Source organism: Phocoena sinus, chromosome 12 (assembly GCF_008692025.1).
Source record: "Phocoena sinus isolate mPhoSin1 chromosome 12, mPhoSin1.pri, whole genome shotgun sequence".
NCBI lineage: Eukaryota > Metazoa > Chordata > Mammalia > Artiodactyla > Phocoenidae > Phocoena > Phocoena sinus.
Window position 1 is genome coordinate 60820498 of NC_045774.1, and position 27175 is coordinate 60847672.

General features: G+C 37.0%; 2 protein-coding genes across 4 annotated transcripts in view; one reads left to right on the forward strand and one right to left on the reverse strand.

Moving 5' to 3' along the window:
- MMS22L (MMS22 like, DNA repair protein) overlaps window positions 1-22134 on the forward strand; it is a 153121-nt gene extending 130987 nt beyond the window's left edge. For 2 of the 3 annotated variants that reach the window (XM_032651496.1, XM_032651494.1), the window contains exons 22-25: window positions 436-599; window positions 15735-15831; window positions 17227-17394; window positions 17872-22134. In XM_032651496.1, the coding sequence (XP_032507387.1) occupies window positions 436-599; window positions 15735-15831; window positions 17227-17394; window positions 17872-17965 (523 nt within the window). In that variant the 3' untranslated portion in view covers window positions 17966-22134. Of the gene's footprint in view, window positions 1-435; window positions 600-15734; window positions 15832-17226; window positions 17395-17871 lie in introns of those variants that run through there. The other variant, XR_004352559.1, reaches the window with a different exon arrangement.
- Window positions 22135-23815: 1681 nt separating this feature from the next.
- The window catches only part of KLHL32 (kelch like family member 32), a 242965-nt gene continuing 239605 nt past the window's right edge, over window positions 23816-27175 (reverse strand). The window contains exon 11 of the mRNA XM_032651502.1: window positions 23816-25155. Within this exon, the coding sequence (XP_032507393.1) occupies window positions 24994-25155 (162 nt within the window). The 3' untranslated portion in view covers window positions 23816-24993. The remainder of the gene's footprint in view (window positions 25156-27175) is intronic.

The following is a 27175-nucleotide window of genomic DNA, read 5'->3' on the forward strand; positions in this document are numbered from 1 at the left end:
TATAGTCCTCTTATTTATTTGGAAAAATAAGACCCCCTTTCAAATCCCTAAATAAATAAATATGAGGAGAGAATCTTTACGCAAATTTGACGTTAGAGAAAATGTTGCATCATTGAGGAGCTGATAGAGATCAAGCTTATATTACAAAGTTAGATTTTTATTAGATTTTGATTAAGTATATTTTAAGACCAGGTTGCTTTATATTTTGTTTGTATCTGTATTCTGCTTTGGCCGTTATAGCACGCCAAAAGGATATGCAGTCATTGCGTTAAAAATCTTAGGTTTGAAGAAAACATGGTAAAATATACATTTTAAAAATTGTGTTTTACTAATTTGGGAGCTAAAATAGGCCAGTATCTTTAAAGTGTATGACATTTGATTCTGCTCTATTAAAACTTTAAAGAGAAGGAAAAATAAAATTATGCTTCTTTTCAGGAAATCCTACTTTGAGTTTAAAGGATCCTTGCTCCCTCCTCGCTTAGCATCCATTCTGGCCTTCATCCTCCAACTTGTTAAGGAAACTAACATTGACGTTTCCGAGGTTGAACTGCTCCTCCCAGGAGTATTAAAATGCTTGGTGTTGGTCAGTGAACCTCAAGGTTAGTTTGTTTACGAGTTTGTGTTTGTTATACTTTTATGTTCACAAATTAAGAGTGTATTCTTTCCTATCAGTTAAATCAACATTTACAAAAATATATGGTTATTTTATATCAGTTTGATTATATCATGGCTAAAGAACAAACTCCAGCCAATAGCTGAGGTTGGGCATGATAAAATGATTAAAAACTGACATGTTTCAGTCTAGTTGTTGTTTTTTTTCTCCCAGACAAATAGTTTTAAGTTTATTTAATTTTCATTCAATCAGACTCCAGTATTAAATGCAACTTATTAAATATCAAGTGGTGAAGGGTCAGCATACTTTCTCCTATTCAGGTTTCTGCTAGAATATGTAAACTGATCTCTGGGCAAAGAGATCAGATCACTGATCCTTTCGTTTTCAGTCTCATCAGCCTTACTGCCAGCGATTGCTTTGAAATATTACGTATTTAGTCCTCCCTGTGAGTAGCATGCTTTAATAAGCTTATTGGGAATATGCAGAATAGTGACTATAGTTCTATCCTGAAGGGTTTTTTTTGTTTGTTTGTTTGTTTGTTTTGTTGTTTTTGCTGTTTGCGGACCTCTCACTGCTGTGGCCTCTCCCGTTGCGGAGCACGGGCTCCGGACACGCAGGCTCAGCGGCCATGGCTCACGGGCCTAGCCGCTCCGCGGCATGTGGGATCTTCCCGGACCGGGGCACGAACCCATGTCCCCTGCATCAGCAGGCGGAGTCCCAACCACTGCACCACCAAGGAAGCCCTTGAAGGGGTTTTTAGTATAAATAGGATGGGGTGCGTGTATGTTTGTGTATTTGTCATTATAATGTGATTGTTTGGGGCAGGCTTCTCACATGCTTCTACCTAAGTACTTCTAACTAGTGTGAGAAGTGAGTACAGTGTATATCCTAAAGAATATGAGGGCAGAAAAGTGGTAGCTGAAAGCTCAAACAGCTCTTTGAAATGTTGTTTTATCTCAAAAATTGATGCATATTTTGTTTTAATCCACGTTATTTTGATGTTGAAAATGTTCATCTCTGCTTCCAAGCTTGCTTTAGTGAAAAATGTTGTATTATGTTAATATAAAATACCCTTACTTGATAATAACACCTCTTCAGTGAAGAATATCCAGAGATAGACCCCAGACTCTTCTTTAGAAATTTTACCGTCTTTGAAAACGTTTGCATACTTCTAATTTCAGTGAACACCTGTTGTATTATACAGTACAAAATCTGAGACAGAGCAGACAGTATAGCATTTTAACAAGCCCCTTGTTTCATTGAGAGTATTATTTATCATGAAGGAGATCAGGGTTTGGGAGGGGAATTTTGCTGCTCATCTCTAGCTAGTGGTGCATCGCACGTTCCAAATAGAAGGCATACAGAATGCTCTGTCTCCACATGGCCGTCTTTGTAAGTGGAAGAAACAGTGTTAAACACAGGTTTGTGTGATTGGCTCAGAGAAAATTCTGACTCTCCTTGTAGTCTCAGTGTTTAGAAGGACAGTGTGTAAAATCGTAGAAAAGTAGTGTTACTAAATGACACAGCAGTTCCATTCCTAGATACATGTCCAAGAGTATTTTAAACATATGTCCACTCAAAATACCTGTACATCAGAGCTTCAGGAGTTCCACTTCCAGCATGACAACATGAGGAGCTCTGCAGCCCTGCTCCCCAGAAAAACTGGTGAAAATTATTTAAAAGAGAACATTTCAATTCTCTGGAAGTGGTACTGAGGGTACAAAACAAATGGAGAAACATTATTTAAGAAAATATACTGAAGTCTTGGTAGGAACGGCAAGTCCTTGATATTTGAACCAAGACTACTCCCTTCTCTGCTCCTAGATCAGTAAGATGGAAACTTTGCTTTAGACTGGTAAATTAAATAACTAGAGTTCCGTCTCCCCACAGCTCCCAGTAGGAGGGCTGTCTTCCTGTGAGAGGCAGGATATCAGTGTTTCTCATTCTGCCTCCTAGGTATCTGATGGTAGGGCTGTATTCCAGGGGAGTGTGGGTGAGAAGTGGGGCCTTCATTCTTCCATTCAGCCCCCACTCGTGGGATGGGTACACTATACTGAGTATGGCACCACTGAGAATACTGGGGCACTGATTGTCCTTGCTCCAGTTTAGAAGTGGAGATTCCATGCCAAGCCGAGAGGACCTGCGGCTAATACCCCTCCTTCCAGAAGCATTCAGCACCTAAAGTGGGTATGTCACTCAGAAAGTAGTGGACACCATGGTCCCTGTCCCCAGCACCAGAGCTACACCTCTGAGTTTTGCCTGGGAGTGGGAGAAAACCATAGAATAGAGAACTCTGAATCTCTCCCAAAGGAACTGACTTGCAACAAAGTGTGAAAAAGTTCAAGCTTGAGGATGCTGTCAGAAACAGTGGAGTTTGTGGTTGAAAGGCAATAGGTGAGAGAATGATAGATTTATTGGAGGTAAAGGCAGATGGTTGCACAATTCTGTGACTATATTAAAAACCATTGAATTGTGCATGTTAAATGGGTGAACTGTATAGTATATAAATTATATGACAATAAAATGGTTATTTTTTTTAAAACACTAAAAAAAGATAACCCAGTTTTTTAAGAAATGCTCAGTTCAATTAAAGAAATAAAGATGACAGATATTTTTTTAGAAACCCTGTACACTAATGCTCATTGCAGTGTTATCCATAATAGTCCCAAAATGGAAACAACCCAAATGTCCATCAACTAATGAATTGATAAGCAAGAAGAAGTAAATCCATACAGTGGAATATTATTCAACCATGAAAAGGATTGAAGTACTAACACATTCTATAACATGGATAAACCTTAAAACGTTATGCTGGATGAACTTCCTTCAAGATGGTGGAAGAGTAAGACGTGGAGATCACCTTCCTCCCAACAAATACATCAGAAATACATCTACATGTGGAACAACTCCTACAGAACACCTACTGAACACTGGCAGAAGACCTCAGACCTCCCAAAAGGCAAGAAACTCCCCATGTACCTGGGTAGGGCAAAAGAAAAAAGAATAGGCACGGGACCTGCACCAGTGGGAGGCAGCTGTGAAGGAGGAAAGGTTTCCACACACTAGGAAGCCCCTTCGTGGGCGGAAGGGGGAAACTTCAGAGCCACAGAGGAGAGCGCAGCAACAGGAGTGTGGAGAGCAAAATGGAGAGATTCCCACACAGAGGATTGGTGCCAACCAGCACTCACCAGCCCGAGAGGCTTGTCTGCTCACCCGCCGGGGCGGGCAGGAGCTGGGAGCTGAGGCTCGGGCTTCGGAGGTCAGATCCCAGGGGGAGGACTGGGGTTGGCTGCGTGAACACAGCCTGAAGGGGCTAGTGTGCCACGGCAGCCGGGAGGGAGTCCGGGAAGGAGTCTGGAGGAGTCTTACCAAAGAGGCAAGAGACTGTTTCTTCCCTCTTTGTTTCCTGGTGCACGAGGAGAGGGGATTAAGAACGCCATTTAAGGGAGCTCCAGATACAGGCCTGAGATGCTAAGGCTGCTGCTGCAGCCACCAAGAAGCCTGTGTGCAAGCACAGGTCACTCTCCACACCTCCCCTCCCAGGAGGCTGTGTAGCCCACCACTGCCAAGGTCCCGTGATCCAGGGACGACTTCCCTGGGAGAAAACACGGCACGCCTCAGGCTGTTGCAACGTCACGCCAGCCTCAGCCGCTGCAGGCTTGCCCCGCACTCCATGCCCCTCCCTCCCCCTGGCCTGAGTGAGCCAGAGCCCCCAAATCACCTGCTCCTTTAACCCCGTCCTGTCTAAGGGAAGAACAGATGCCCTCAGGCGACCTACATGCAGAGGCGGGGCCAGATCCAAAGCTGAGCCCCAGGAGCTGTGGGAACAAAGAAGAGAAAGGGAAACCTCTCCCAGCAGCCTCAGGAGCAGCAGATTAAATCTACACAGTCAACTTGATGTACCCTGCATCTGTGGAATACCTGAATAGACAACAGATCATCCCAAATTGAGGAGGTGGACTTTGGGAGCAACGATATATATTTTTTTTTTCCCTTCTTCTCTTTTTGTGAGTGTGTATGCGTATGCTTCTGTGTGTGATTTTTGTCTGTATACCTTTGCTTTTACCATTTATCCTAGGGTTCTGTCTGTCCGTTTTTTTTTCTTTTTTTTTAGTATAGTGTTCAGTGCTTATTATCATTAGTGGATCTGTTTTTTTGGTTTGATTGTTCTTTCTTTTATTAATTACTTAAAAAAATTTTTTAATAATTATTTTTTATTTTAATAGCTTTTTTTTTTATCTTTTTCTTTCTTTCCTTCTTTTTTTCTCCCTTTTATTCTGAGCCGTGTGGATGATAAGCTTTTGGTGCTCCAGCCAGGTGTCAGGGCTGTGCTTCTTAGGTAGGAGAGCCAAGTTCAGGACATTGGTACACCAGAGACCTCCCAGCTCCACATAACATCAAACAGCGAAAATCTCCCAAATATCTCCATCTCGACGCCAACACCCAGCTCCACTCAACGACCAGCAAGCTACAGTGCTGGATACCCTATGCCAAACAACTAGCAAGACAGGAACACAACCCCACCTATTAGCACAGAGGCTGCCTAAAATCATAATAAGGTCACAGGCACCTGAAAACACACCCCAGATGTGGACCTACCCACCAGAAAGACAAGATCCAGCCTAATCCACCAGAACAGAGGCACTAGTCCCCTCCACCAGGAAACCTACAAAAACCACTGAACCAACCTTAGCCACTGGGGGCAGACACCAAAAACAATGGGAACTATGAACCTGCAACCTGCGAAAAGGAGACCCCAAACACAGTAAGTTAAGCAAAATGAGAAGACAAAGAAATACACAGCAGATGAAGGAGCAAGGCAAAAACCCAAGAGACCTAACAAATGAAGAGGAAATAGGCAGTCTACCTGAAAAAGAAATCAGAATAATGATAGTCAAGATGATCCAAAATCTTAGAAATAGAATGGAGAAAATAAAAGAAACGTTTAACAAAGACCTAGAAGAACTAAACAGCAAACAAACAATGATGAACAGCACAATAAATGAAATTAAAAATTCTCTAGAAAATCTTCCAACAAACAAAAGCCCAGGACCAGATGGCTTCACAGGTGAATTCTATCAAACGTTTAGAGAAGAGCTAACACCTATCCTTCTCGAACTCTTCCAAAATATAGCAGAGGGAGGAACACTCCCAAATTCCTTCTACGAGGCCACCATCACCTTGATACCAAAACCAGACAAGGATGTCACAAAGAAAGAAAACTACAGGCCAATATCACTGATGAACATAGATGCAAAAATCCTCAACAAAATACTAGCAAACAGAATCCAACAGCACATTAAAAGGATCATACACCATGATCAAGTGGGGTTTATTCCAGGAATGCAAGGATTCTTCAATATACGCAAATCTATCAATGTGATAAACCATATTAACAAATTGAAGGAGAAAAACCATATGATCATCTCAATAGATGCAGAGAAAGCTTTTGACAAAATTCAACACCCATTTATGATAAAAACCCTCCAGAAAGTAGGCATAGAGGGAACTTTCCTAAACATAATAAAGGCCATATATGACAAGCCCACAGCAAACATCATCCTCAATGGTGAAAAACTGAAAGCATTTCCACTAAGATCAGGAACAAGACAAGGTTGCCCACTCTCACCACTCTTATTCAACATAGTTTTGGAAGTTTTAGCCACAGCAATCAGAGAAGAAAAGGAAATAAAAGGAACCCAAATCGGAAAAGAAGAAGTAAAGCTGTCACTGTTTGCCGATGACATGATACTATACATAGAGAATCCTAAAGATGCTACCAGAAAACTACTAGAGCTAATCAATGAATTTGGTAAAGTAGCAGGATACAAAATTAATGCACAGAAATCTCTGGCATTCCTATATACTAATGATGAAAAATCTGAAAGTGAAATCAAGAAAACACTCCCATTTACCATTGCAACAAAAAGAATAAAATATCTAGGAATAAACCTACCTAAGGATACGAAAGACCTGTATGCAGAAAATTATAAGACACTGATGAAAGAAATTAAAGATGATACAAATAGATGGAGAGATATACCATGTTCTTGGATTGGAAGAATCAACATTGTGAAAATGACTCTACTACCCAAAGCAATCTACAGATTCAATGCAATCCCTATCAAACTACCACTGGCATTTTTCACAGAACTAGAACAAAAAATTTCGCAATTTGTATGGAAACACAAAAGACCCCGAATAGCCAAAGCAATCTTGAGAACGAAAAAAGGAGCTGGAGGAATCAGGCTCCCTGACTTCAGACTATACTACAAAGCAACAGTAATCAAGACAGTATGGTACTGGCACAAAAACAGAAAGATAGATCAGTGGAACAGGATAGAAAGCCCAGAGATAAACCCACACACATATGGACACCTTATCTTTGATAAAGGAGGCAGGAATGTACAGTGGAGAAAGGACAGCCTCTTCAATAAATGGTGCTGGGAAAACTGGACAGGTACATGTAAAAGTATGAGATTAGATCACTCCCTAACACCATACACAAAAATAAGCTCAAAATGGATCAAAGACCTAAATGTAAGGCCAGAAACTATCAAACTCTTAGAGGAAAACATAGGAAGAACACTCTATGACATAAATCACAGCAAGATCCTTTCTGACCCACCTCCTAGAGTAATGGAAATAAAAACAAAAATAAACAAATGGGACCTAATGAAACTTCAAAGCTTTTGCACAGCAAAGAAAACCATAATCAAGACCAAAAGACAACCCTCAGAATGGGAGAAAACATTTGCAAATGAAGCAACTGACAAAGGATTAATCTCCAAAATTTACAAGCAGCTCATGCAGCTCAATAACAAAAAAACAAACAACCCCATCCAAAAATGGGCAGAAGACCTAAACAGACATTTCTCCAAAGAAGATATACAGAATGCCAACAAACACATGAAAGAATGCTCAACATCATTAATCATTAGAGAAATGCAAATCAAAACTACAATGAGATATCATCTCACACCAGTCAGAATGGCCATCATCAAAAAATCTAGAAACAATAAATGCTGGAGAGGGTGTGGAGAAAAGGGGACACTCTTGCACTGCTGGTGGGAATGTGAATTGGTTCAGCCACTATGGAGAACAGTATGGAGGTTCCTTAAAAAACTACAAATAGAATTACCATATGACCCAGCAATCCCACTACTGGGCATATACCCTGAGAAAACCAAAATTCAAAAAGAGTCATGTACCAAAATGTTCATTGCAGCTCTATTTACAATAGCCCGGAGATGGAAAGAACCTAAGCGCCCATCATCGGACGAATGGATAAAGAAGATGTGGCACATATACACAATGGAATATTACTCAGCCTTAAAAAGAAATGAAATTGAGATATTTGTAATGAGATGGATAGACCTAGAGTCTGTCATACAGAGTGAAGTAAGTCAGAAAGACAAAGACAAATACCATATGCTAACACATATATATGGAATTTAAGGGGAAAAAATGTCATGAAGAACCTAGGGATAAGACAGGAATAGAGGCGCAGACCTACTGGAGAACGGACTTGAGGATATGGGGTGGGGGAAGGGTGAGTTTTGACAGGGCGAGAGAGAGTCATGGACATATACACACTAACAAACGTAGTAAGGTAGATAGCTAGGGGGAAGCAGCCGCAAGGCACAGGGATATAAGCTCGGGGCTTTGGGACAGCCTGGAGGGGTGGGAGGGGGAGAGTGGGAGGGAGGGAGACGCAAGAGGGAAGACACATGGGAGCACATGTATATGTATAGCTGATTCACTTTGTTATAAATCAGAAACTAACACACCATTGTAAAGCAATTATACCCCAATAAAGATGTTAAAAATAAATTAAAAAAAAAAAAAAAAAAAAGATTCTTTTGTCTCTATTATTTAATTTTCACCTATGTTTTCTCTGTCTTGATAGCTCTCAAAGAACTACAGACAGAGAGGGAAAGAGAGAGAGAGGTCACATAACACTGAAGGAATAGAAACATTCTTACACAAAGGTACCCAAGCTGATATATGTGTACCACATTTACTGTATATACATACATAGAGTAACTGTGTGTGTATGTGTGTAGATATATATATAGTAAATGTGTGTATATATATACAGTAAATATATGTATATTTCTATATATCTGTATACACACACATGCAATTGAGTGATCAAGTACATATTATACATGTATTCAGTACTCAGTACACACAACTCCATACATATAATAAATCTCTTAGAATGTACAGAAGATACAGAAGAGTCTTTAGTTTCAGGTTCAAGTTGTATATTCCGTCCTAAGATTCCACTGGGCTGTCCGGATTTGAAACTGGCTCCTCTGCCGTATTCAATTCAGTTGTCCTGAGCTCCTCCGGGGAGGAGGGGTGAGCAGGAGTCCTGCTAGGCTCAGCCCAGGACCGGTTATTTCCTGCCTGATGGGAAACTTCCCCTCTTTGGCCCCGTCTCTCTTCTCAGCTGCTCCTTGGCCCATCCTTCCTTTCACTCTGCTTTCCTCTCTCTTCTTGTTTCCAGCTCAGCTTTTCAGTCATCTGGTTGTGTTGTTTTGATGTTCCGTGTGCGAGTCTGTGGGGTGTGTGTGTGTGTGTGTGTGTGTGTGTGTGTGTGTGTGTGAGAGAGAGAGAGAGAACCCAGGAAGGGGCAGCGCCGCGGGAACGGGGTCATAGCCACCATACAAATAAACAGCTGCTATACTCTGTGAAAAAAAAAAAAAAAAAAAAATTCTCTAGAAGGGATCAATAGCAGAATAACTGAGGCAGAAGAATGGATAAGTGACCTGGAAGATAAAATAGTGGAAATAACTACTGCAGAGCAGAATAAAGAAAAAGGATGAAAAGAATTCAGAACAGTCTCAGAGACCTCTGGGACAATATTAAACACACCAACATTCGAATTATAGGGGTCCCAGAAGAAGAAGAGAAAAAGAAAGGGACTGAGAAAATATTTGAAGAGATTATAGTTGAAAACTTCCCTAATATGGGAAAGGAAATAGTCAAGTCCAGAGAGTCCCATACAGGATAAATCCAAGGAGAAACATGCCAAGACACATATTAATCAAACTATCAAAAATTAAATACAAAAAATATATTAAAAGCAGCAAGGGAAAAACAACAAATAACATACAAGGGAATCCCCATAAGGTTAACAGCTGATCTTTTAGCAGAAACTCTGCAAGCCAGAAGGGAGTAGCAGGACATATTTACAGTGATGAAAGGGAAAAACCTACAACCAAGATTACTCTATCCAGCAAGGATCTCATTCATATTTGACAGAGATATTAAAACCTTTACAGACAAGCAAAAGCTAAGAGAATTCAGCACAACCAAACCAGCTTTACAACAAATGCTAAAGGAGCTTCTCTAGGCAGGAAACACAAGAGAAGGAAAAGACCTACAATAACAAACCCCAAACAATTAAGAATATGGTAATAGGAACATACATATCGATAATTACCTTAAATGTAAATGGATTAAATGCTCCAACCAAAAGACATAGACTGGCTGAATGGATACAAAAACAACACCCATATATATGCTGTCTACAAGAGACCCATTTCAGACCTAGGGACACATACAGACTGAAAGTGAGAGGATGGAAAAAGATGTTCCATGCAAATGGAAATCAAAAGAAAGCTGGAGTAGCAATTCTCAGACAAAATAGACTTTAAAACAAAGACTATTACAAGAGACAAAAAGGACACTACATAATAATCAAGGGATCAATCCAAGAAAAAGATATAACAATTGTAAATATTTATACACCCAACATAGGAGCACCTCAATACATAAGGCAAATGCTAACAGCCATAAAAGGGGAATTCGACAGTAACACAGTCATAGTAGGGGACTTTAACACCCCACTTTCACCAATGGACAGATCATCCAAAATGAAAATAAATAAGGAAACACAAGGTTTAAATGATACATTAAATAAGATGGACTTAATTGATATTTATAGGACCTTCCATCCAAAAACAACAGAATACACTTTCTTCTCAAGTGCTCATGAAATGTTCTCCAGGATAGATCATATCTTGGGTCACAAATCAAGCCTTGGTAAATTTAAGAAAATTGAAATCGTATCAAGTATCTTTTCTGACCACAATGCTATGAGACTAGATATCAATTACAGGAAAAAAATCTGTAAAAGATACAAACACATGGAGGCTAAACAATACACTACTTAATAACCAAGAGATCACTGAAGAAATCAGAGGAAATCAAAAAATATCTAGAAACAAATTACAATGAAAACACGATGACCCAAAACCTATGGAATTCAGCAAAAGCAGTTCTAAGAGGGAAGTTTATAGCAATACAATCCTACCTTAAGAAACAAGGAACATGTCAAATGAACAACCTAAGCTTACACCTAAAGCAATTAGAGAAAGAAGAACAAAAAAACCCCAAAGTTAGCAGAAGGAAATAAATCATAAAGATCAGAACAGAAATAAATGAAAAAGAAATGAAGGAAATGATGGTAAAGATCAATAAAACTAAAAGCTGGTTCTTTGAGAAGGTAAACAAAATTGATCATTAGCCAGACTCATCAAGAAAAAACCGAGAAGAATCAAATCAATAGAAATGAAAAAGGGGAAGTAACAACTGACACTGCAGAACACAAAGGATCATGAGAGATTACTACAAGCAACTATATGCCAATAAAATGGATAACCTGGAAGAAATGGACAAATTCTTAGAAGGTATAACCTTCCAAGACTGAACCAGGAAGAAATAGAAAATATGAACAGACCAATCACAAGCACTGAAATTGAAACTGTGACGAAAAATCTTCCAACAAACAAAAGCCCAGGACCAGATGGCTTCACCAGGCGAATTCTATCAAACATTTAGAGAAGAGCTAACAGCTTTCCTTCTCAAACGCTTCCAAAATATAGCAGAGGGGGGAACACTCCCAAACTCATTCTACGAGACCACCACCATCACCCTGATTCCAATACCAGACAAAGATGTCACAAAAAAAGAATACTACAGACTAATATCACTGATTAACATAGATGCAAAAATCCTCAGCAAAATACTAGCAAACAGAATCCAACGGCACATTAAAAGGATCATACACCACGATCAAGTGGGGTTTATCCCAGAATGCAAGGATTCTTCAGTATACGCAGATCAGTCAACGTGATACACCATATTAACAAACTGAAGGAGAAAAACCGTATGATCATCTCAATAGATGCAGAGAAAGCTTTTGACAAAATTCAACACCCATTTATGATCAAAACCCTCCAGAAAGTAGGCATAGCAGGAACTTACCTCAACAAAATAAGGCCATGGATGACAAACCCACAGCCAACATTGTACGCAATTGTGAAAAACTGAAGCCATTTCCACTAAGATCAGAAACAAGGCAAGGTGTTTCCCACTCTCACCACTATTATTCAACATAGTTTTGGAACTTTTAGCCACAAAAATCAGAGAAGAGAAAGAAATAAAAGGAATCCAAATCAGAAAAGAAGACGTAAAGCTGTCACTGTTGGCAGATGACATGATACTGTACATAGAGAATCTTAAATATGCTACCAGAAAACTACTAGTGCTAATCAATGAATTTGGTGAAGTAGCAGGATACAAAATTAATGCACAGAAATCTCTTGCATTCCTATACACTAATGATGAAAAAACTGAAAGTGAAATCAAGAAAACACTCCCGTTTACCATTGCAAGAAAAAGAATAAAATACCTAGGAATAAACCTACCTAAGGAGACAAAAGACCTGTATGCAGAAAATTATAAGACACTGATGAAAGAAATTAAAGGTGACACAAATAGATTCAGAGATATACCATGTTCTTGGATTGGAAAAATCAACATTGTGAAAATGACTATACTACCCAAACCAATCTACAGATTCAACGCAATCCCTATCAAACTACCCTTGGCATTTTTCACAGAACTAAAACAAAAAAATTCATAACTTGTATGGAAACACAAAAGACCCCGAATAGCCAAAGCAATCTTGAGAACGAAAAGTGGAGCTGGAGGAATCAGGCTCCCTGACTTCAGCCTATACTATAAAGCTACAGTAATCAAGACAGTCTGGTACTGGCACAAAAACAGAAATATAGATCAATGGAACAGGATGGGAAGCCCAGAGATCAACCCACATGCATATGGTCACCTTGTGTTTGATTAAGGAGGCAAGAATATACAATGGAGAAAAGACAGCCTCTTCAGTAAGTGGTGCTGGGAAAACTGGACAGCTACATGTAAAAGAATGAAAGTAGAACACTCCCTAACACCATACACAAAAATAAACTCAAAATGGATTAAAGACCTAAATGTAGGCCAGACACTATCAAACTCTTAGAGGAAACCATAGGCAGAACACTCTATGACCTAAATCACAGCAAGATCCTTTTTGACCCACCTCCTAGAGAAATCAAAATAAAAACAAATTGGACCTAATGAAACTTCAAAGTTTTTGCACAGCAAAGGAAACCATAAACAAGATGAAAAGACAACCCTCAGAATGGGAGAAAATATTTGCCAATGAAGCAACTGACAGAGGATTAATCTCCAAAATTTACAAGCAGCTCATGCAGCTCATTATCAAAAAAAAAGAAAAAAAAACCCAATCCAAAAATGGCCAGAAGACCTAAACAGACATTTCTCCAAAGAAGATATACAGATTGCCAACAGACACATGAAAGGATGCTCAGCATCACTAACCATTAGAGAAATACAAATCAAAAGTACAATTAGGTATCACCTCACACCGGTCAGAATGGCCATCATCAAAAATTCTACAAACAATAAATGCTGGAGAGGGTGTGGAGAAAAGGGAACCCTCATACACTGTTGGTGGGAAGGTAAATTGATAACAGCCACTATGGAGAACAGTATGAAGGTTTCTTAAAAAACTAGAAATAGAACTACCATACGACCCAGCAATCCCACTACTGGGCATATACCCTGAGCAAACCATAATTCAAAAAAGAGTCATGTACCACAGTGTTCACTGCAGCTCTATTTACAATAGCCAGGACATGGATGCAACGTAAGTGTCCATCATCAGATGAATGGATAAATATGTTGCACATATATACAATGAAATATTACTCAGCCATAAAAAGAAACAAAATTGAGTTATTTGTAGTGCGGTGGATGGACCTAGTCTGTCATACAGAGTGAAGTAAGTCAGAAAGAGAGCAACAAATATCGTATGCTAACACATATATATGGAATGTAAAAAAAAAAATAGTCGTGAAGAACCTAGGGGCAAGACGGGTATAAAGATGCAGACCTACTAGAGGATGGGCTTGAGGACATGGGGAGGGGGAAGGGTAAGCTGGGACAAAGTGAGAGAGTGGTGTGTATATGGATATATATACACCACCAAATGTAAAATAGATAGCTAGTGGGAAGCAGTTACAGAACACAGGGAGATCAGCTCAGTGCTTTGTGACCAGCTAGAAGGGTGGGATAGGGAGGGTGGGAGGGAGGGAGATGCAAGAGGGAAGAGATATGGGAACATAAGTATATGTATAACTGATTCATTTTGTTATAAAGCAGAAACTAACAACATACCATTTGTAAAGCAATTTTATTCCAATAAAAATGTTTAAAAAAAGTGTATGAACTTCCAGTTATAGGATGAATAAGGTCTGAGAATCTAATGGATAGGTTAGAAACTATAGTTGATGATAACACTGCATTGTATAATCAAAAATAAATAAATAGATAAATAAAATTTTTAAGTGAAAAAAAACAAAACATTATGCTGAGTGAAAAGAAGGCAGTCACATAAGACCACATGTTGTATGATTCCATCTATATGAAATTCCCAGAATAGACAATCCGTAGAGACAGAAAGTAGATCAGTGTCTCCGGGTACTAGGGGAGGAAGAAAATGGGGAAAGATTGCTAATAGGTGTAAGGTTTTGGGGGGAGGTGATGAAAATGTTCTGAAATTAGATAGTGGTGATAACTTCAAAGTTCTTATGAATATACTAAAAATCAATGAGTTGTACACTTTAAAAAGTTGGGTTTTATGTGTGAATTATACCTCAATAAAGCTGTTATTTTTAAAAACAATGCTTACTGTTAATACTTTGTGAAGGCTATTTCTTCATGTTCTGGTACTTTTTCCACAGAAGAGCTTGTGGGTTTTGTTTTTGTTTTTTTCAAGAAAACATCTTTAAAAAGAAACAGTTATATTGGCTTTAGGATTACATCTAATATGAGAACTTATTTGCTCAATAAAGACAAGTATGCTGTATCTTCCTTATCCACTATCGTCATGCTATGGAAAACATTATCTGCTACTTCATTTTAATTAATTTAACTTCATGTGCATCACATGTTTTGTACTCTTGCCATAGTGGATTACAGTTTCTTAAATTTTCCTTGTTCTTAGAGAAAGTAATTTTTTTCCCCAGCTACTTATATTTAATGTTCTAAAAACAGCATAACAAAAACGTATTAGCACTTGGAACATGGTGAATTTTCTACATTCTTTGTTGATTTTTTTTGTTGTTGCCGTTTTTATGTACAAGTGCACAGTTGTAAAGGATTTGGTTAAATACTGAAAGAACATAAATGTTCTTTTTGTAACTTTGCTCTCTTTCAAAACAAAATTAGCATCACAAATAGTTGATTTTATATATATATATATATATATATTGCTAATTTTAAGTGAAGGTAAACTTAGTTTCTAATTTTCTACTTATACGTTTGTTAGTGGGAGGAATATGCTTATGAATTAAAAAAATCAACCTGCTTGTCTCTAAATCAGCTGAATTATTAAAGGTTATCTTTAATCAGTATGTAACAGTGTTTGCAAGGTTAGGATACTGGAGTGTTTTTGAATATGGGCTCTTTTCTAACAGAAAGACTTATCTTCACATGTGTTTTTTCAGTTACAGGGTTGTAAAAAATAGACTTGTTAAGTGTATTATATTTTCTTAAAATGGAAGATAGGGAGACTTTAGAACAAAACAAAAGCTCGTAACTATTTCACTTTGAAAAATAACAAAAAAGCATGTAGATACTTTAAGAAAACAACATGTTTTTCTAAATCTAGAGTGCTCATAAAAATGAGGATCCAGATGGTCAAACCAGACAAAATGTGTAATGCTGTAAATTTTCCTCCTAGTTAAAAGGCTGGCCACCGAGAACCTGCAATACATGGTCAAAGCCTGCCAAGTGGGGTCAGGAGGAGAACCTGCCGCCCAGCTGACTTCTGTGTTTAGGTAACTGGAAAATATGCCAACTGGCAAGAAGACTATTGCCAGCCATTTGACAGCCAACATGTTTTTTAAATAACTAATTATCCAAAACATAATGTGTTACTACTTGTTTGTAGTTTCAATTGTATTTTTGGCAGTGGTTTTGCTATGTTGTTTTATTAAAAAATAAAAGTACCGAGGAGAAAGATAAGTGAGCTGACGTAAAATTACCTGAGAATTTAGTAAGGAAGATTCTTGCATGTGTTTAAGAGGAAAAAGTGGGAAACGTGAGTCATGATGACAGGTGTACAGGCTTTGGAGCTGCTAAACATGCTACTCAGGATCCACTGTGAAAGTGCCTGTCACTGGTTTTCCTACTCACTTTAGATGCTGTGGACCCAGAAAGCTCCACTGTATGTAATTGTGAAGCATAGACGTTGTAGATCTGTTGTTCCTTCACAAGAATAACTGCAACTTGAGAAACATTTTCTGTTTTGTTTTTATTTTCCTGCCTTGCACCCTATAGAGTCTTATGCTTTCTGTTAGGGCAGTACTTTTAAGTATTTCTTTCTCACAGTTTCTACCAGTTATTTCGCATTTATTTCATGTATCTCTACCCTAGCACTACCGTGATAAATAGTTTGGGTCCATTTCCTTCATTCTGTGTTAGATTTTTGATTCCTCAGTTTTCTTTCTCATCACATAGTTGGCACTTGTCAGTTGTTTACAGTTTATTTAAATTGTGATAATTTGAAATAAATACTGGATTTATGAAAACTGTAAAACCCTAAGAGGAGGAAAGATTTTATATGAACAAAGATTGCATGTTTGTTAAGTACAATTTATTGAGCTAGGTGACTTTTATTTTCTCGGAGGGAGAGAGTGGAAATTTTAGGATTAAAATATATAATTCTTATTAATAAAAGGTCTTCTGTGGGTCTAAAGTCTCTTGATCGGTTAAAGAATATAAAAATTATTTCAAATAACTTGCTTTCCTCATAGAAATATTGTTTGATTTATCTAGAGTTAGCAATAACTAAAAGATATACAAAATAACTAGGAAACTGGACTCTTTGCTGTTTTAGTCTCTTCTACATCCTGACCATCTAGATTTCATCATGCACACTATAGCAAAAAAGTCCCTGAGATTAGATTTTTTCCCCCTTATTCTTCCTCCTGGGATTCCAGCTCTTCCCTTTCCCTTTCTCCTAATGCCTCCACTCTGTTCATAGCTCATACTGAAGCCATTTCTGTTCTTTATTTTCAAGTGTTAAATAGTGTTCATATGGCATCTAAATCCTTATGGTAATCTTACATGAAATGATCTTTCTTGTGTTCAGGTTACAGCTTGTTGCCATACAGATACCAGCCCAAGGAATTGCCCCAGAAGTAATTCTAAGTAACTTGTTTTACTTTCAGGAAATTTATCGAGGATTATGGTATGAGATATGATTATCAGATTTACAGCATTTTAGAAACAGTAGCAGCATTGGACCAACAGGTTGTTATCCACTTGATTTCTACCCTTACTCAATCTCTGAAGAGTTCAGAGAGGAAATGGGGCCTTGGCAGAAATATTGCACAAAGGTATGTTTGATAATTTGATTATATCCTTTCGGACAATGATTATGAAATCTAGATTCATTTTCTAGAAATGGCCTATTTTCCACTTATAAAAATTTGGAGTGTGTTCCAGTGAATAAGATTAGTGACTCAACTAGATAATATGGGTTTTGGTCAGAAATAGATCAAGGCTTTTTTTTTTTTTTTTTAATAGATTACAACCCAGCTGAAGATAATGCTGGACTATTTAGAGTAATGAAACATAGGGGTGGGTATAAGTCTGTATTTCCTAAAGAGATTGTTTTAGAAGGGTCATTACTCATACTATATTTCATATGTCCAAAAGTAGTATGTTAAAGAGTCAAAGTACTTTAATTACACCATGTATGGTGTGTATAGACAAGTAGACATTCAAGCAGGCTCAGTCTGTAAAGACTTAAATGAAAAATAATGGAAAATGTAGTAAATATATATCTGTCTTCTTTTCTTTTTTCTTTATAGGGAAGCCTATAGCAAACTTTTATCTCACCTAGGACAAGTGGGACAAGATGAGATACAGAGACTACAAGATGATAATATTGAATCTATTTTGTGATTCATCCTCAATATTAATTATAACTATCTAAAGTCACTTTGCACCATTCTGACTCCTACTTTTAATTAATTGTATAATGTTCTGTTAAAAATACTTTCTAGGATTTTTTTCCTTTCATACCTGTAAGTATAAAGTATATAAATAAGGAAATAAAAGTTAATTAAATATGTTATAGGAGCTTTCGAACTTGGTAAAACTGCATTCTATTTTGAAGAGGTTTTAGTGAAACTAAAGAAACTTTTCCTAACTGGGAGTGTTATGTGTGTATGTCTAAGCAGGTTTGTACTGGTTGATCCATGGCCATTTTACTGTAATGTGACTTTCTGCCTTGTGAGTAATTTATTTCTGTTTTGTTTTTGTTTTCTTACAAGTTATATTTTATTATGATACTATTTCAAATTACCTGGCTGCCCTATGCTGGGTTTTTTTTTTTGGAGGGGTGGTCAGGAGATAGAACAGTATATTTGTTATCCTTTTTTATACTGTGCGTGAGGCAAGTTAATAAAATCCTTACAAAGCACCCTTAACTCTATGAGGAATGAGACTGAATCTGGCTAAATGATTATACAGATAATATGTATTTTTTTTTAAACTTGGGCCAACAGTGTTTATATCAATACTTGGGTTCCAGCAGTTGCCAGATGTTTTCCTCTACTCATCCTTTCGTTTGGAGTTGTCATTAAAAGACAGATCAGGAGGAGGATAAACAAAAGCCTTTAAGAAAAGAGAATAAATAATATTCTGGAAATTTTTAAGTTTACAAAATTAACAGAAGAGGTCTGAGAAGTCAGCTGATTTATCTCCTTGCTCTTCAATTAGAGCCTTTTATAAGCTAGCATCTTACATGTTTGAAGGGAGCCAGTTTAGTTTCCTGTAGCAGCTCATCTCTCAACCCTTTAACTGTTTCATTCAGATTCATTCCACCAGTTGGACTTTTGTCCTTGACTCCTTTTTCTAATGAGCATTATTTGGTAAAAAGTGCTCCAATCTTAGTGTTGGGAACCCACCTGGGTCTCAAACCCAGCTCTGCTTTGTGACCTTGAGCAAGTTCTTAACCTTTCTGAGCCTGTTTCTTAGTGGAGAAAAATGAATAATAACCTTTTTTTAAATTTCACAATGTTCTGGTAGGAATCAGTGGGATAATTGATTTATAATTATAATCATATAATTTAAATGTATGTGAAAGTATTTGTTGACCTATGTTCTGGTTGGTGGTGTACAGACATGATCACTCTATCTCATGCACAAAGGTGAAGAACACTTCCTAATTTTGTTCCTCTTTCTCTAATGGTATGTCCTAGATGAAGATCCCACTTCTTTTCAGTGTTTTCTTACATGTCATGTTTGCTAAGTTTGAAATAATTTAGTTTTTTTTCTTGAGCATCTAGTGTTTATCATGGTTCTACTATTCCTTCAGGAAAACATTTCAACCCTTTTCTGACTCAAGAAGTATCTTTTAAAATGAAATGCATTGCAATCGGGAAACTATAGATAATAACCCTTTCCTAATTGTAATCTGTGAAGTCTAAAGGACTTCATGACATATAAATGGTTTATTTTTCCCCCAAATAAACTGTTTTTAATTCAATAAATGGGATGAATGAAAGCCTCTTTAAGGTTACTAAGACTTCATAGCAATGAGTTTCTTTTCATTATGATAGTGACTTATTAAATGAATGATGCATTATTTTGCAAGTTGTAGCAATTGAAATTTAAACTATTTAATGGGATGCCTTTAAAGAGTTTATGTGTGTGTGTGTATATATATATATATATTTTTTCACCCCCAAGGGAAATTGATAAAGATATCTTGGAGAATCTTGCTCCTTAGCTTATGAAACTTTTTAAGGGTTAAGAAAATCTGCTGCTGAATCATGCATTAGGGTGTATAGCTGTAGATACCAAGAATAACTAAAGTTTATACATAAAAAAATCAGTAACAAGAAAAAGTCTGTAACAATACCTGTGTATGTATATATATATTTTTTTTAATTTATGTATCAGTAAAGTTTTAAAGAAGCTGTTTTATTGAAGAAAAAAAGAAAATGTATGACTCTGTTCCATTTCTTAAGAATCTTCACTGACCCGTAAATTATTACTATAGTCTTGTCTTTTTCCCTTTCCAGACTAAAGAGTACCTATACTTGCTTCGTTAATGTTCCTTTTCCCCTAAAAACCCTGTAATCCCTGAGGCGGCTGCTTCTACCATTGTAAGGTAGGCCATTCTCTTTTGGTCAGATCTGGAATGTGTTCTCATTTTTCTTGGTCTTTGGGGCCTCTGTGACATTGCATTTTATCTTCTCATCCCTTCCTCAGCAGTATCGCTCCTTCCTACATACACGTTCTTCTTTCTTGTCCCTACTGGTAAGATCTAGCCCTTCACCTGCTCTGTCTCAACATTCTTGTAGTAGTGAACTGATAAAACTAGCTTATAATTTTTTTCTATCTGTAGTCCTAATTTTTCTCTAAACCTGTCTAGTTGGATTCTCCTGAAATCTCAAGGCAACATGTCAAGCTGCCCTTATCATCTTTGTTTCCAGTCTAGCTCATGCCTTCATTTTCTACCCAGAGAATACACCACTTTCCCAAGTCACTTAGCCATGACATTTCTTGGATTCATTGCTCCCCACTTTTCATTTGATCACCTTATAAGCTCTTGTGATTTTTTTCTTTTTGCCATTTCATGCATCCAAACATTTTTCTATTGGGTACTATAATCTCCTTCTTATCTCTGGACTCCTGAAATTTATTCTTCACATAGTTTTGACATTAGTGTTCCTAAAATACTTCTTTCTTCTTCTTTTCTGCTCAAGGACCTCCATTTACTTCCCATTGTTAATAAGCTGACATTCAAGCCCTTCAGTCAGGAGACTTCTGCCATCTGACGCTATACCTTCTGTTTCCAAACTTACCTCAAGCAGGAAAGTAGACTGTCTTAGCTGCTTTCTCTGAATGACATGTTCATTCTACGCTGTGGGCCTCACTCAGTTTGCCAATTAGAATACCATCATTTCTATAGAAACCTAACCTTAAGACACTTAAACAGGAAGAAAATGAAAATATACATGTTGGATATGTAATTATTCCACTCAAATAATTTATTTAAAATATCGGATGGAGTGTAGAAGAGACGATTGAAAGACAACAGGGTGATGAAAGGACTTTATTAGACACAGATTTGGTTACGATTTAAATTTCAGTTGAACATTTAATTAGGTTTCCATAGGGGACGAAAAAAACATGGAGTATTGTCTCTGCACAAAAATCGTTTAGTATTTTGTTCATTTGTATTAGAAGAGTTTCAAAGTTTAAAACTTTTTATATCTTTACTTATCCCTAGCATATTTTCTTTTCTTACTAAGCATATTTGACCTTTTCTATTTTGGGGGGTAAGTAAAATATTATTTGTGAGTTGTTAGACTATGTGTGTGTTTTCATTATGCATTGTTATTTTTATCTTCTTCCATGCTTCATCATAAATTTTTAAACCTACTTTGTTCTTAACCAATTACATGAGCCCATTTCCATGTACTTTCACAGAATCTTTGGCAGTTTTTATTTTTACTTCCCCTTTGTTAGGATTATATATCATATAAAAATTTGATGAGCCTTTGCAGTTGGGAAAAGCCTTTAGGAAACCTACCTTCCCTAATCCTACACAGTAACATAGCACTTGTGTTTCAAAGATAAAAGATGGATATCATAGAAACCTCACCGAAAACTGTGTTCTCTGTACTAAACCACTGCTTTTTGACTGATAGACTTTTTACATAAACCTTACATTTTCCAAAAACTGATCTCCTGCCTACTCCTCCTAGGGTTAAAAATATTGCCTTGTCAGTCAAGTATAGAGTATGCTAGTATAAATAACGTGCTTTGTTTGCTTAAAACAGTTGGTTTGGGAAGCTAGCAAAATAGCATATTCTTTCACATATTTAATAAGATACGAGATTTATATTTTGATTCTGTGATAAACTGTTCGGTAAGATTACCAAAATCAGTACCAAATGAACTTACCAACTTCTGCTTACTGAAGTTTTTGGTATGCTGATAGTTATCCAGTTCATTGCATTTGTGGATTGTGCTTTTAGAAAAATTCTGGGCATATGTGTGCTTTAAGTTATTTGTGTATATAGTAATGAGATATAATAAAAAATGTATATATTCAACTGACACTGCACCTGTGATTATTCAACTGCCTCTTTATGACAGATTGACTCTTTGAAAACCAAAATAAAAATGAACCGTGTTACCTACAGGAATAATTTTTATCTTATTATTCCTGTTGCTTTTATACTCCGCTAAAACAAAGAAAAGTTAATTTTTCAGCTATTGTAATGGCTGAAGGGTATACAGTACACATGTGGTTAAACTGAGAAGAGAAAAAGGATGAAAAACACCCTAAAAATAACCAATTGGCATTTTGTTCTTAAAAATCTAAGGAATTTTATTGCATTTTACATACATATTATTTTATCTTAGAGATTCATGTCTTTTCTGGCTTTTCCTCCTAGAGTAAGAACACTGCTAATATCTGTTACTTCTTTTTCTTTTTTAAAGTAAAATCTTGAAATGATGTTTAAACTGTTGGAAGCTTCATAGTCTTTTGGAAATTCAAATTAATAATTTAAATATAAATACAATATGGTCTTTAACTTTGAAGAGTAAAAATGGAAGATGAATTACTGTAGGATAGTTCACTTAAATGGAGAACATATATTTGAATAGTTTCAGTGGGCCTTGGTTTATTTGACCAAACATTGTTTTCTAGAATTTTTCTTATTAGCTCTTATGATCAGTAATTTGAGGGAAGGATCGAATTATAAGCGATCTAAGTTTTTTCTTTTTAGGGGAGGGGTGCTGTACTTTGGATGCTGTTCTTTGTCTGTAAGTGTTTCTGGAAACTATGTAAAACTTTAAAAAATTCTGACTTCAATTCTGTAATATTACAGAATAATACATTAAAGTTCACTGAGGAGAGGTTTGATAATATATACTCGTTTGTTTTAAATAAATAGAAGTGTACACAGAAATTACAATAATCTCGGGCTGCCTTTCTGTTTATCATTCAAGCAAGTTCACTTTTAGACCTTCCCTTTCATTAATTGGGTAGAGAGTCTGGGATTAAAAATAGATTGTTTTAAAAGGTAAAACTACTGGATGGAAAATCTGTGTGTCAAGTAGAAATTTTAGTAAATCTGAAATTCTTGTTTAGGTCCTTGTTGAAAAGATTTCTGAAACGCTGGAGACCATTTTCCTGACATGGTAAGGCATTTTAAAAACTTAATTTAGATGGTTTATACCTTTTAAAGAGACTCTCTGTTTTCCTTCTAAATGTCAATTATCAATTTTCACTTTTCAGAACTGTACAGATATTCTTAAGGCTTTTTGTTTGTGTCAACAAAATCTGTTCTTTTAAAAATTTACCATTTTTTTCTTACCCCTAGTCTCCCTTCCTGGCCTTTAATCTAAATAACCAAAAGTTTTATTTATATATATATTTTTTTTTTTTTAATTAATGTTTTAGGTATCATATAAAGTTAGTGAATTCTATATTTAGGAATAAAAATTTTTTTTTCACTTCTGATTACTAAAAGTGGTTACATGAATAAAATGACAATTTCCCATTAAGACAAGGATTGCTGAATGATAAAACTAAGGAAAAAAAGTAAAATCTTCCTTTTAATAAAGGTGACTTATCCTAACAAGATTAAGGGGAAAAACTCATATTATACTTGTTGAATTTATGTTCAAATACGATTATTGAGTTGTTTTATTTTTTATTTTTTGTTATAGACAAAGCAAATCCAAAAACCTAGCCTAAAAAAATTCTCATGCATTATTAAAAATGGTAGTAATAAAATATGTATTGGTGGTAGAGAAGAATCCCACAAGTGCTCAAGATTGACATAACCTTTAAGAAAGTGGAAAAACTTTTATCAGAACTACTGATACTAGGTTCAAATTTATGTCAGAGCACTTTATGGTACCGAAATTAGTACAACTAATTTTTTCTGAGCTTTAAAATGTCATTTTTCACTAAATGATCTTAGATGAAATGTTTGAGAGACTTATTATTTGAGGCAAGTGTTTATACAAGTTTAGGAATCTTTGGCTTTAGTAAACTCCCTTTTTCATAATTAGCATGTCTCTTTCACCTGCTTTTCAGAATCATTTATCTCATAGCTTGTGTTCCAAGTTCTATCTAGTAATTTTTAAACTTCAAAAATAATCTTTTTCAGTTACAAGGTTCTAACCAACAGTAAAATACCTTGTAATTTGAGTGACATTTTTTTTTCTTAGGCAAAGTACTTCAGAGCATTTGCCTAATCCTTAAAACATTCTTCTGAATTAATATGGAAATCAATAATTGCCCTACTTAAAAAGTGAGAAAACTGAAGCAATGTAAAGTTAAGCTCCTGGCCCAAGGTAACAGAGCAACCAAGGTGAAAAATCTGGGTATTCCATCTGCTGTTCCGGTGTACTTCTATTATTTGTATTACCTTGAATAAAATATGGCATTTAAAAATTTATGATGTCATAATGATGAGCCTCTACTTATACAGCAGGGCTGTATAATGTTAAATTTTTAAAAGAAAAATTACAATCCCAGGCTTAAGTAGTAAAGAGATTAAGTACTGACAATTTTTTTTTAAGATCATTGATGGCAGTACTTGTGGAATAAACTGCCTTACTAAGAGGGTAATGTCCTGGACAGCACTGATTAGACAAAGTGTACAAAGAATGCTTAAAAGATCCATGGACCATTAAGTTAGCACTAAGCTACACCACCATAAAAGTCATACATATTGTACTGTATATTGACACACACTGAGAAGCGTGACAAGCGTTTTCAATAATGTGTATTTTAGAAAACTGTTCATTTTTTGCTAATGTTTATCTGAACAGAAGATCTAGAAAACAAAACAAGGAAGCATTGAGCACTGAGTATTTTCATGCCCAGTATCCAAAAGTCAGGCCTGTTTCTTCCTCGTGTTCATGCTGGTTGTTAAGAGAGCACTGGCTTTTCAGATGGTGCCAATCCTGTGATGAGGCACTTGAAGAGTTTGAAGGTTAGGGCATGTGAAATACGGAGCTGGGAGGAAGCATGCTGCTATTCCATTGGAAGCAAAAGGAAGTGTAGGCCCGTAGAATACTTCTTCTTTGCCTTCTCTACTCACATCCAATACCTAACAAAAGAAGAGGAGAAACCTGTACGTTAAAGGTGGTGGTTCAAAATAAAGCTGGGTACACATAAAAGAAAGCCTGCAGTTAAATTCAGTTATGCCACCATGACTATACCTTACGCATTGCTATTTTTCTCAAGTATGGTACCAGGAATATGTATTAAGTTCCTACAAAATGCTATTCTACACATTTCTGTTTGTGTTTCTACACGTTTGTACATACATAGATATGTAACGTTTGTATATACATAGATATATAATTTGATAATTTAATCTTCAGAACAGTGTCAAGGTGTAGGTAGCATTATCCTCCTTTAATAAAACTGCCTTAGACTGCTTAAGTAACTAGCCCAAACTAGTTAGTACGTGTTGTTTGTATGCTGGCTTACAAATCCTCACCTGTAAGGTGAAAACAACATTGACCTTGCAGCTTTGCTCTGGAAATTAGTGACATACAGCTCAGTGTCTAGCACATAGAGTATTATAGCTTAGTAGCAGGTTCAAAAAAATCAGTTGCTTCTGGAAATTCTTCCCCAGTTATTTCCCCATTAAGCTGGAGTTCCACCTCTTTCCACATATGGACAGAATCCTTTGTTAGTGTGTGCCTGCTGTCACCTCACTGATTCTGGTTTAATCTTACTACTAGGGAAATTCTTTCTTGAGGAAAGCTGGTCATTTCCTTTCTTGAGGAAAGCTGGTTTAATCTTTTTTTTTTTTTTTTGCGGTACACGGGCCTCTCACTGTTGTGGCCTCTCCCGTTGTGGAGCACAGGCTCCGGACGCACAGGCTCAGTGGCCATGGCTCACGGGCCCAGCCGCTCCGCGGCATGTGGGATCTTCCCAGACCGGGGCACGAACCCGTGTCCCCTGCATCGGCAGGCGGACTCTCAACCACTGCGCCACCAGGGAAGCCCCTGGTTTAATCTTACTACTAGGAAAATTCTTTCTTGAGGAAAGTTGGTCATGTCCTACGTGTCTAACCCATAATGTTCCTTCCAGCCTTCAATCATCTTAACCTCTTTTCATATGACCTTCCTCAACCTTCATTTTTTTAAATTAATTTTTTATTGGAGTATAATTGCTTTACAATGTTTTGTTTCTGCTGTACACCGAGGCAAACCAGCTGTATGTATACATATATCCCCTCCCTTTTGGACCTCCCTCCCCCTGCATCCCACCCATCTAGGTCACCACAGAGCACCGACCGAGCTACCTTTGTTTAAAACCTTCCTCCCTTGGGTTCTATGACCTTAAGAAAATAAGTTGGTCATTGACGCAGGCCACCTTTGGTCCACTTCTTCCATCCCCATCCTAAATGTAGGTATGCCCCAATATTCCAACCACAGACCCCTTGGTAGTCTTCTTCAATGATCTTGTCCACTCTCATGCCTTCATCTGTCACCTAAGTAGATAATTCTTTTTTTTTAATTAATTAATTTATTTATTTATTTATTTTTGGCTGCATTGGGTCTTCATTGCTGCATGCAGGCTTCCTCTAGTTATGGCGAGCGGGGCTTACTCTTCGTTACAGTGCGCAGGCTTCTCATTGTGGTGGCTTATCTTGTTTGTTGTGGAGCACAGGCTCTAGGCGTGTGGGCTTCAGTAGTTGTGGCATGCGGGCTCAGTAGCTGTGGCTCACGGGCTCTAGAGCGCAGGCTCAGTAGTTGTGGTGCATGGGCTTAGTTGCTCCACAGCATGTGGGAACAAACCTGTGTCCCCTGCATTGGCAGGTGGATTCTTAACCACTGAGCCACCAGGGAAGTCCTGCTCTAAGTAGATAATTCTTAAGCCTTTAATGTAATAATGCATTATTTTAGATGAAAGAAGCCCTTGAGATTTTGGGATCCAAGCTCATAAAGGAGGAAATAACTAAAGCCTAGAATAAAATATCAAACCTTGTAGCTTTTTTTCCCAAATGGACATTTAGCTGTCCCATCCCATTTATTGAACAATATGCCCTGTCACTATTAATTTTAAATAGCTCTAGTATATGCAACATATAAATTTTTCTTTGTTCTCTCTTT